Below are 12,495 nucleotides of genomic sequence, written 5' to 3' on the forward strand. Positions count from 1 at the left end.
CATATGAGCCCCAGTCATGGATCAGGACCCCATTGTGCCAAGTGATTTACAAACACAGAACAAAAACATGGTCTGTGCCCCAAGCAGCTTACAACCAAAATATAATACTAAAGATACCGGATGGATACTGACGGATGGGGAGTACATGGAACCAATGAAACATCTTGCTGACCAGTACTAACCTATATGGTGTTAAATATTTTTGAACTGGAAAATGAGTCTTTGTTCCACTTTTGTGTGTGTTAAATACTTTTTTTTTTCATAAATAGAAGATAGGGCCTAAATGCACCCCACTCTTTGCACAACAACAAACCATTTAATGAGCGAGGCTGCAATACAGCAGAGGCCTGGGATTTGGAAGACCCCTACTTCATTCATTGCATACTGTCTGTTCTCTGTGCTGAGGACTCAGTTTCGCTATCACTTGTTCAGAATAAATCCATGCCTAAATAATAAATAATATGACTTATAGAATGAATAATATGACTTACAGAATAAATCTATGGCTTGCTATAGGTTTTCACTGTGGTAATGGAAAAATATAATTTAATCCAACATAAGGCAGAGGTTCACAGGACTTCTGTCTTATTCAGTGTGTGTTGTCCAAGCTATACATGGAATGAGGCAGGTATCCTGCAGTTATTTGAAATAATATAATTAGACTGTATTGTTGTGCATACGCACAAGAGGGCAGAGTTAATTTTGAGTCCAATTTTGACTTGACATTTTCACTGCCTTTTTACTCAAAACAGCCATTTTTGAACATTGTACATTTGTAATAAAGACTTGTGATTAATATTCAGCTGTGTATAATTGGAACATTACAATTAAAATGTTCAAGAACTTACAGTTATTAAAAACAAACAAAACCCCTAAACCTTAAATGGAAATGACCATAAGGTAAGATAACATATATAAAGATTTTGTTAACTTTAAAAAATGTCTGCATTCAATTAACAGTATTGATATATAGAAATTCACCTTTCAGATTTCACAAACAAATGTAACAATATACACTTCAGAACTCTCTTAACACACAACTATTTATATATTTTACATAGTTAGTTATGCATATACTAGTGATGTATGAAATGAAAGTGTTTGCAAGTATGTGTTGTGGGTCACTTTATACATCCCCAATTTGGCCTGTGGCTAATAAATGAAAACCCTATGGACCAAATGGTGAAATAGAAGGATCAACATATGTGCCAAATAAATGTTCCTTTTAAATGAATGTATTTGTTGTATAACTCATTGTGTCAATTCTGTAAAATAACCCTCCTTTAAGCAAACAGCTAATAAATGAGCACCTTTACTGTAGGCCATGGTTAAATAACGAAGAGTCTAGATGTAATTCCCTACAGCATACCTGTTCTTAACAGTAACTGTAGGTCACCTACTATATTTAGCATTTAAGTATTTGAGCATTTACATTCTTTCCATTAAAATATCGGGCAGTCTGTGTTGTGTGTGTGTTCACCCCGAGTGCCGATTTGAAAATTTCTTGATTAGCAAATACTTGAGTTTTACTGTCTTATATGTTTTGAAAGATTTAAAGAAGTGTCCAGATTTGAAAAACAAACAACCATAAAATTCTAAAGCTACCATTTTCTAAAATAGTAGCCACTAATTTTGGGTGCCCAGTATGAGGCATCTCATGAGACATTTGGCTGTCTCATGTTGAGCAGCCAAAACCAGTGACCACTGCTGAAAATTTGGCTGAAGCCAGGAATAGGAAAACGCTTAGAGCAATACATCAGACATAAACAGAAAAACTCATCATATGCTTATATAGATCCTGGGAACTTCTGGCGTGACAGAGAAACCAAATAGAATTTCTAATCGAATAGTAATAATTCATGAAAGAAAATACCAGTGATGTCTAATTGAATATAATTGAAGTCTGACAGCTAGGTGGTACATTGGATTGTAACAGTCCTTGCTTTTTACCTTTTGGATAGCTGAATTCCTGTGTGTTTGGGTCAATTTCTAGAAATCTTTAATGCACATCTGAGTGTATTTCAAAAACTTCAGGGAATTTAGTATGATGATTTGGCACTGGCTGACTGATTTCATGAAAGACAGATCCAGGTCTATCAAGCAATGATGTTGTAGGTCCAAAATGAAGTACATTGGCAGAGCTTTGGGGGTAAATCTGAAGAGCACTTATTGGCACTACCATATTTATTTATATTCTATTTAAGTCTTTCACTGTGCCATCTCCATGGTGTCTCATGGTCATGACACTGTAGTCACAAGGCACCAGAGATTAATCTATCCATACATATTTTATATTTAAAAAATCTTTACTATGATGATAAAACACATGTATGATGTAAATGATCAAATTCTGGAGTGTAATATGTTCAAACAATGCTCTAACAAAGTATGTTCTAGGAAGTGAAGAGGAGTTGCTCTAAGGATATGCATGACAGCACATACATGAGCTTCTAGACCTGTATTGAGGTTTGGAGCTGTTGAAATTTAGAAGGTTCAGTGTTTTGTTGGGCTAGGTTACCAAGGTTGGGGAGGTGAAAAGGATTTTGGGGGCAGAAGTTATTTTAGCAATTGCATGGAATCAAATTAGGTATTGGGAGGATTTGTGGCAGCGGGGTGACTTCTGTGCCTTTGATAAAGGGCTGGGTTGGGAATTGAGAAGGTTATATTTTCCCTTTCTTGGGTTTTCGGGTGAGGGATCAGATTTGGTGACCTTGTCTGGAAGCAAGAATGGGGGACTGGTTAGGTTTGTGTTTCTAGCATCTGTTACATTAATTGGGAGGGAAGGAGCTGCAATTGTAAGAATGGAGAATTGTTTTGGAGGAGGGAGATTTGTGCTGGGTTATCTTAAATTGCTGTCCTCAAGATGTATTAAGTCATGCAAGCACATCTAGAGCATATGGGTAGGTGGCATTTTTATAAACCTAAAGAAATAATTATTTGATGTTATTTAGGCTGGGTACTGCATGTGAGTAGATCCATAGCATTTCCACAGCTGCCACAGGGCCTGGGCCAGCAGGTGAGTAAATCTAAATAATTAATACTTCCGTAGCCGCTTCCATTCAAGGATCTACTTAGGTATTTATATGGCCCCTTTCAACGCAGTATCTGAGTAACTCCCAAATACATTTAGATTTATCCTCTCAACATCGCTATGAGGTTTGGAAGTGTAATTAAGGCAGAGAGGGCAGTTGGGCATACAAGTCCCACTGATAGTCAGTGGGATTTGGGTACTTAACTCCCTAAGGATGTTTTGAAAATTCCAGCCTAAGTGATTTGCCCAGGGTTTTACAGTCTGTGGCAAAGCAGGAATTGAACCCAAATCTCTTGAGTCCTGATCCACAGCCTGAATTCCTCAGAGTGTTTTGTAAGCATTAATCAGTTGAGCCTCACAGTACTTTCTGTAAATTAGCCCCATTTCTCATGTAGGCGAACTGAAACACAGAAAGCTTATACAATTTAGAAGTTAAGCGAGGAAGGATGGTCGAGTGGTTAGGGTGCTAGCCTAGGACTTAGGAGCTCCAGGTTAAATTCCCTGTTCTGCCATAGATTTCCTTTCTAATGTGGGGCAAGACACTTCAGCCTCTCTGTGGCTCAGTTCCCATCTGTAAAATGAAGATAATAGTACTGTCCTACCTCACAGGGGTGTTGAGGCACTCAGACCCCATACAGTGATGGGGAGGGGAGCGATATAAGTACCTAAGACAAAACTTGCTTGAGGTTCCAGGAAGCCTGTGGCAGAGCCAGGAACAGAACACAGATTCCCCTGACTCCTAGTTCTGTGCTTTAAATGCAAGATGATCCTGAATCTTTGATATTTGTGCTCTGCATAGCACTTTAATGGTGGCAATCCTCGTTTGTCTGGGTTTGTGTTCTGGGTTGCACTCAGTGCATAGAAGAAGATAATTAGAATAAGAAGGTGTGTTTTGCACTAATGTTTCCATGTTTCCTTCCTTCTCTTTACAGCATTTTGTTTGCAGACATTGTGGGGTTCACTAGTTTGGCATCACAGTGCACTGCTCAAGAGCTGGTGAAGCTTCTGAATGAACTCTTTGGCAAGTTTGATGAATTAGCTACAGTAAGCATGTCATTCTCTTTTTTTTCTTTTCTTTCCCTATTTAATTTAATTGCTTTTTGAATAATGATGTCTTGGGTGGATTACATATGTTAGAGACATTAAATAGATTGGTTGCTAGCCCCATTTCCACTGTGAGGCCCATAAATCGTGAGTTTCTAAAGTTTCTTTTCATTGATTTATATTTTTGAGATAAAGCAATCCATTTAAATGGTAAGAAAAGAAACTGCAGTTGCTATTTTTAAAATACTTTTCCCCAGTGCTCTTGACTGGACCTATTTACAATTAATGGAGGTAACTATTAAAAATGTAATTTTTTTACCATTCATAGAAAAGAAATAGTATAGTGGAAGATGTGAATATTGAATGTATAGTATAAATCTATTATGTGTTGGTGACAAGAGTTCAGAGCCTCAGTTCAGTTCCTCGCTGACAGTTGCCCATGTCACAGAAACTATGATGGCTCATCAAAGAAGCTATTATGGATGTAATAGATGTATTCTGATTACAAGTATTTATTATCTAGTCACAGCACCCACAGAGTAGTAGATGCCTTATGGAATAAAAAGACAGACACATTCCTTGCCCATAAGATCTGATATTCTAATGGTACAAAGACATAGCAGTCGAGAAATACAAACAGTTGGTGGGGAAGTTGGAGGATGTGTGGTTGCAGATGACCAAATGAGTTCACGTGGTGTTTGTGTGACACCCATGTCCTGTTCCAAATTATGTTCTATATTATGTACAAAATGTTTCTTCCACAAATGTCCTTTTCAATATATAGTGATCCCTTAATCAAGACTCTCCATTCCTTCCCACAGGGCGCTCACCATCTAAAAACATCCTCCCATGCACTGTGCTCTCTCACCGTCCTACCATCTCCTCTCCTGACTCCACACAGCAACCCAGAGTGTGTCCTTCTGCACCTCCCAGGGATTAACCTCCCTTAATTTCCTCAGTACACATCCCCTGTCCCTGTATATAACTCTGATGTCAAGCTTTGAGACAGATGAGCAGTTTCCATCCCCCCCCATTCCTTTGCCAAACTGCCTGCTGATAAGTGTCTCCTGGGTGGGAGGAAGTCTCCTGCTGTATGCGATACCGGAGGGTGGCGAGGGTGTGGTGACCTACGGGCCCTCCTTTTCTCTCAGTTGTCTAAGGGAATGGGACTTCTACATGAGGTGATCAGGGCCAAACTGTAAAATGTCAGTTTCCTTCTGTGTCACAGGAGTCCAGAAACTGTGAAGGAAGACCATGACAGAACCTTCTCTCCCATCCCTTAAAGTCCCCCCACCCAATGGTGTTCAGGCCCAAAGAGGTGCACTGGCTGAGCTGCAGCCTCCCTGCCCCATTGCTGCAGCAATTCCAGCTGAAGTGCCCTCCATCCCTCTGTACAGCGGCCATTTCTGGGCTTCTCAATTCCTTGTCCTGCAAGTGGAGTAGCTACAGTTTCTGCTGATGCCGTGTTTGTTCCCAGGGATCTGGCCCCACCTCGGGAGATGTTCTTCCTTCTGTAGCCTGTATGATTGCGGGGCAGGGCTGCTAGTGTCCCCTAAGCCCCATCCCACATGTGTTAGCTGTTTCTGTAGGGGCTGCCTGTAGCGTAACAAAAGTGAGGGAGAAATTCACTTTTCCTTTTAGATCAAAGTAGCCTAAAAACTTGCCTCATGTAGCCACAGAAGCTTTTATAATTATCTTTAAAAATTATTCAACCTCGGAGCTGCATTTAGGGATGCCAGATGCACCAAACACTAGCATGGGCAGAGCTGATTAGACTGATGGCCTACGGGATGGATGCCAAGTGACAATGGATTTAGGTGGGAAGCTTTGCATAATTTCTAAATACCAGCACAGCTCCATGAATGTCAACCCTGTGTGACAATAAATAAGCATTTGGGCCATTCCCGATGCCCTTTACGCTTGAGGGTTTTTCACAATTAAAAAAAAATCACCAATCGCAATGGGGCAAAGTTCATTGTAGTCAATGGGAGTCTTTGGATCAGGCCTTAGGTCCTAGCTCTCGACCTCAAGGTGACTTCTGCATTTTCTTTGTTAAGGAACTAATAAGAACAAATATTTTAAAATAAAAATATTCAAACTCCAGGAATTCAGTGAAACTTATTCTTATTATTTTATTTATAAAATGTGCCTACAGCATTGGTGTCCCTGGCCTTTGGCCAGATACGGTATCTCTGTATTGGATGCATTCTGATTGAGCAGTGGTATATAGATGGTGTGAGTTAGCCTGTCTTTCTCTGGATTTTAATAAGGGTGCTTGCATTTCCTCTGATTCCTATGACTTCCATAAGAGGAATCTATTGCACGTTGTGTGCTATAGAGGGGAGATCAGAATGAGGATAATGCCTGTGTCAGGAGACAAAGAGGAGCCTAGTAGTAAGATCATACAAGGACACCTTGGGAGGACCTGAAACTGCCCTTTTGTAGGGCATGTGCATTGAATATATGACTATCATGGGAAAGGGATTGTCCCTGCCACCAGTTCTCTTTTCCCTGTTCTGAGCTCTCACCATCTTGTCTTGCTCCATTTCATCTTGTTGACACTTTATCTCCTGCAGGTGTAGCTCCTACCTATTCTCTGTTGTATATCATTCATTTCTTGCACTGTATTTCTTGTCTGGGATGCCTTTCCCAGTGGCAGGACGCCCTCCTGAGGAGTAATGTAGCGAAAGCATGGACACCCTTTGAGAAACCAAATGAGAAAGTAGATTAATCCTCTGAAGTTTTCAATGTGCCATAGAGGTCCAGCCAGAAGACTCAGAGGCCTGGTCTACACTAACCCCCCAAGTCGAACTAAGGTACGCAACTTCAGCTACGTGAATAACGTAGCTGAAGTCGACATACCTTAGTTCGAACTTACCGTGGTTCAGACGCGGTCCACACGCGGCAGGCAGGCTCCCCGTCGACTCCGCGGTACTCCTCTCGCCGAGCTGGAGTACCGCAGTCGACGGCGAGCACTTCCTGGTTCGACTTATCGCGTCCAGACCAGACGCGATAAGTCGAACCCAGAACTTCGATCCCCAGCCGCCGAACTAGCGGCTGGGTATAGACCAGCCCAGAGAATTCTTTAATGAAGACCATGAGAGCCAGACATGATTTAAGTGAGCAAGATCTCTTGCAATTCCTTCCAACAGCATGAGGAGACACTAAAGTGTTTCTCAGCATTAGAGTAGGATTCTTGTCAGTGGTTCACAATTATTCCTACACATCTATTCATTCTTCTCACTTTCTTTCCCAGAACTCAAAGATGCAAGTGTTTGATACCCCAAACAGAGAGAATGGCACAGAAGGCGATATATCTAAAGTACTTAGGTGCAGAATCTGAGCAGCTCACAATCTTTAATGCATTTATCGTCACCCCGGTGAGGTATCCCCATTCTACAAATGGGGAACTGAGCCATAGAGAGAGACTCACTTTTTCAAGGTCACACAGGAAGCCTGTGGCAGAACAGAGAATTGGACCTAGGTCTCCTGAACCTCAAGCTCATGTCCTAACCACTGGACCATCGTTTCTCTTCTAGGGAGGGTCATCAAAGTCTTGTTTCTGCTTTGGCTGCATTTATGCTATAAAAGAAAGCTATCTAATTCTTATGATTTATTTTCTTGTAGTAAGTCTGTTTCTGCACTGAGGCCTATGCATCTAATGAGAACATGAAAGGCCTGATTCTCCTCTCATGGTGTGTCTACTCTAGGACATTCCACACCATCATTCTAGCACTGAGGCAGCATGCAGTGGGTTCATGCAAATGGTGACAATAAACAAATCAAGAGCATAAATCTAACCCAGATATAAACACTAAAGAAGGTGTATGGTAGAGTTTTAAAACTACGTGGTGACTCTGTTATGCACTTGCAAGATAGTCAGTTGCACATAAATCCCAAGTATTCAGGCTGCATGTGAGTAGAGCATGGAGCAACTGGAAAGATGAAATCCATTGCCCAAACCAGGGCCAGGGTGCAGGGCTGCTACTGTAGTTTATGGACTAGAACAGCCCAGTTGAGCTGTTTGCACTGAATATTAGCACTATTGGAGCTGCATAAATGTGAATGTGTGGCTCCTTCCCATTAAAGCCCCGTTGTGTCCTGAGCCAATATATGTGGAGCCAATAGTGAAACTGTTTACATGGCACACTGGGGTTGCACATAAATCTCTCCGAGATCAATTCACCATTGGAATCCCTGCCCAGAAAAAATGTGGGGCTTAGCGCCCAAGGCACTTAAGCAGATGCATAACTTTGAAGCTAATAGGACTACTATGTACTTAAAACTACACATGTACTTAAGTACCTTTCTGAGTTCTTGCCCTCTGGAGCTTCACTTCATGGGTGAATTTCATCCTCTGATTGGGGCAGTGAACCCCCCTCCCCCGCCCCGCCTCAACTTTCTAAAATCTTACACACAGTTTTCCTTTGAGAATGAAATGAAATCTCTTGTCTCTTCTTAATGATGCAAAGGCATGAACCAGCATTTGCATGCGACGGTAGTTTGTAATGTACGGCAGCAGAGTGTGAAAGAGGACAAAACCTGTCTTTTTTTTTTCTGCAGTAAAGAGAGTCTTGTAATCATGTCTCTTTCAGTCAGATGAAATGTGCACAGAGATACATGATTTTTTTCACAGGGATTCTAATCTACTGATTAGAACAACTACTGCGTGTGTTTTGTACCTGATTAGTTCAAAGTCCTAGTCTGTGTTGGTTAAAAACAATGGTGTGCATTAAAACTCCAGGGTGTGTGTGGGGGGAAATGCAAGGAAAATCTATGGTCATTTAGTTGCAATGTGTACGGTCCCTGTGACTACTGAAGTGTGATCTGTGATTGTACATTGTGTTTGTTGTTGGTGCTTAGGAACCAACATCAACTGGAAGTGGCAACTTGTGCCAGCCCTTGGTAAAATAATTGCCCTGTCTTACAAAGGTAATACAGAAAAATGATCCCAGATAGCACTGCAGTAAGTGTGGTAGGAGGAAAGGGCAAATATTAAAACAGCATTTACTTACTGTTAGTAAATCTTATGGAAACAGATGGGCTTGAATGTTTCTCAGCATTAACAATTTAGTAAGTTTTTTTTAAAAAATATTTAAATAGCACCTTTCATCCCAAATGAACCCAAACTAGGTTAAAATATATTATAATAATCATTAAGGGCTATATTGAGTCTTTGTTCCTAGCACTGAGTATTGGTTGGCATGTAGCAAGTCCTTAGTCTTTAACCTTTCCATTTCTGCTATGTCCTTTCTTACAATGGAGTGACCAGAACTGAACACAGAGGGCACACAACTGATTTACACAATGACGTAATAATTTCTGTTATTCTCCATCCCATTCCTTATGCATCCTAATATTTTGCTTGCTTCTTGACTGCTCTTTTTACACTGAGCAGAGATCTTCACTGAACTGTACGCAAAGATGCCAGGACTTTCTGGAGTTGATGCAATTAATTTAGAATCCAGTAAGGTGTATGAGCAGGGGAAATTATTCCCTCCAGCATGCATTACTTTGTCTTTGAATTTTGTCCCCTTGCTGTTCATCCTGTTTTCCACATCATTAATAAATCCATTACACTGCACAGGTTCTAGCATGGAATCTTTTGACACCCTGCTGTTAACCTTTTGCAATGATGAACCTTGACCATTTATTCCTACTCTTTGTTTCTCTCTCTTAATTGGTTTTTGATCCGTGACAGCACTCTCACACCTGCCTCTTACGGTATGCCTATTTATTTCCTTTAACAGCCTCTTGTTTAGGACTTTGTCAAAAAGACCTCTTGAAAGTTTAAATAAACTATATCAACCAGTTCTCCTTTATCCACTATTTCATAGGCATGTTCAAATAATTTCTGAGAGATAAGGGAGGCACAATTTTCTTAGTAGCAGCTGTGCTAGTTAGAAGCGAATGTATCTTCTAGGTATTTTAGTTTTAATTATAACTTCAGTCAGTTCACCAGGTACCAAAAGTCTTACTGGTGTGTAAATCCCAGATCACTCTATTAAAATATAGGTACAATACTTGCTGCACTTCAGTTCTTTTATATGGTGTGATGCCTCCTAGGGGTATCCAGGGTTATGAGGCACCTCGATACCACCCCTTACCAAGAGGAAGTCATGACTGCACCTGCTGTGAGTCAGCTCCCTAAATCCACCAGACTCTGGCAACACAAGCACAACCTTCCAGTCCTCCACAGACCTCACTGTCTCTGTACGGTTAGCAATAAGCACACACGAAGCCCTGAGTCCTCCAAGCATCCCTCTGGAGTGCCCAGCCCCTGATTCATTGAACACTCAGATCTCTCTTTCCAAAGGAATAGTACACACCAGTTTACTAGTTTAACTCAGGATCACTGCTCTGCTTAACACACAGCACTTAGGTATCTTTATAGTGGAAATGATAATAAGTTTATTATCAAAGAACAGAGATTCAAATGGTAGTAAGCAAGAATATTTTAAACAAATAGTAAGGTACACAGCAAAGTCATAAAACTCTTTCTAGGGCCTAAACTTAACTCTCAGGACATTCCCCTGTCTCCTACAGGATAGCTTGGCCCAAGTCCTTTTCCTAGCACTTTTTCCATCAGGATGGATGAAATTCCCATTTCATAAGATCAAGCCCACTGCAGCTTGTCTTCACAGATGGAAGGATGCCAGAACATCTCTCTGCATCCCCAGATAAATCAGACCTTTGATCTTCACCTGAAAACAGCGTTCCCTCCCCACTGTTTACCTCTTCCTGTTGATTTCCTTCTGAAGTCTCCACAAGCCCTTCATTAGCGTTTGACTCAGTATGCTAATCAACTTCTGTTGTAAGACGCAAAATGGTCCACCGGGAGATAAGTGTATTCCACCTCCTGTCTCAAAGCACGCTATCTTTGAGAAACCTGGCTTTAACTACAAGACCTAGAGAATGTAATTTTCAGCATATATATGTAACTCTTCACATATTATTCCATACATACATCTTACAATGATTGATGACCACTGTAACGGAGGCTTTCATTAGAGACCTTATCTGACATTTCTTGGTGAAGCTATGGGATCCCTGTGTATCCTTGTGCCCACTGCCAATTGGCATCAAGAGGCCCTTGGGTCACATGTGGTAACTTGTTCAATGAGAGATTGTGTATTTTTCTTAACAGCTCATCCACTTCATCCTCACCTTCCTTCAGAACTCTTGGGCGTATGTCATCTGCACTGGGTAACTTGTTGCTTTTTAGTGTGCCCATTTGTTTCAGCACCCCTTCTTCTGACACTTTAATTTGTGGATAGTTCCTCATCTTTATTACCAGAAAAGAGTAGGTATCTCCCCAACATTCTGTGTGGTGAAGACTGAACCAAAAACAAACTAACAACCAACAAATATTCTGGTCTTCTTTAATTGTTCCCTGTAATGGTCATGAGCTGGAGCAGGTTCTCCCCCTAGTAGTTAGGGCCCAAGGCAGCAGTCACACCCAATGATTCATCCCCAGCAGCAGTTCTGCCTAGTGGGTGCAGCTCTCAAGCAGCAGTTCCACCTAGCGGGTGCAGTCCTGGGGCTGGGTAGGGAACCCGGGACCTCCCACTCCATCGGATTTCCACCTAGGGCCCTGGAAGGCTGGTTCAGCTTTGCTCACCTTGTGGTGTCTTCTTTCAGCCTCAGTCAGCTTCCCTGAGTCATGTCCTATCTCATTCTACATCCCCGCCAGCCACCCCTTGGGAGCACTGCCTTCAGGGCTTCCAACTGTGGTCTCAGTGTCCAGGTGCTGTGGCTCCCCCGTTCCCTGGCTTGGTGAGGGCTCGGCTCACATCTTTCACAGGTGCTCCCAGAGCATGTCCTTCTCCCTGGCCTGCCAGGCCCTGACTGAGCTGTCTGGCTACCTGTTAAACCCCACTTCCAACCCAAGCACGGGCAGAGGTGCGGGGCCTCCTTAGCCCACAGTTGCTTCTTAATCCCCTCCTGTCCAGTGAGGGCTTTATACTCCCTGTCATAGTGGTGAACCCAAAATTTCCCCACAGGCTTCCTACATCTGATATACATAGAGAAGTTCTTACTATTTGTATGTATGCCTTCTATTATCTGCCTTTCAAACTCCACCTTTGTCCTACACCTAATTTCCTTCTTACAAATTGCCTATTGGCTTCACTGGGATTGGGCTTCCATATGCTGAAAGATCTCTGATTGCTTTGTATAGTGTCTTGGATGTTGCCATTTAGTTGCACTGATTTATTTCTTGTATGCCTATTTCCCTTTCAGTTTAGAGTTATATATTCTATGAGACTCTGTGTCAATGGAATCCATGCTAAATCTAAGTATTTTAATTTATTTACTCATGACTTTAAGACCTTTTTGACTAGCTTTCTCGTTTCTATTAAATTCCCCTCTTTCTAAAGTTAAGCGCTAGCTTGCGGTACCTTTCCTCCCTCAGAGACCTT

At 41.6% G+C, this 12,495-nt stretch overlaps 1 protein-coding gene across 1 annotated transcript in view; it reads left to right on the forward strand.

Moving 5' to 3' along the window:
- LOC113407031 (adenylate cyclase type 1-like) overlaps positions 1–12,495 on the forward strand; it is a 220,507-nt gene that overhangs the window by 104,236 nt on the left and 103,776 nt on the right. Inside the window, exon 5 of the mRNA XM_026654114.1 lies at positions 3,964–4,075. Within this exon, the coding sequence (XP_026509899.1) occupies positions 3,964–4,075 (112 nt within the window). The remainder of the gene's footprint in view (positions 1–3,963; positions 4,076–12,495) is intronic.

The sequence above is a fragment of the Terrapene carolina genome, unplaced genomic scaffold, assembly GCF_002925995.2.
Source record: "Terrapene carolina triunguis isolate 2854851 unplaced genomic scaffold, T_m_triunguis-2.0 Scaffold180, whole genome shotgun sequence".
NCBI classification, from domain to species: Eukaryota; Metazoa; Chordata; order Testudines; family Emydidae; genus Terrapene; species Terrapene triunguis.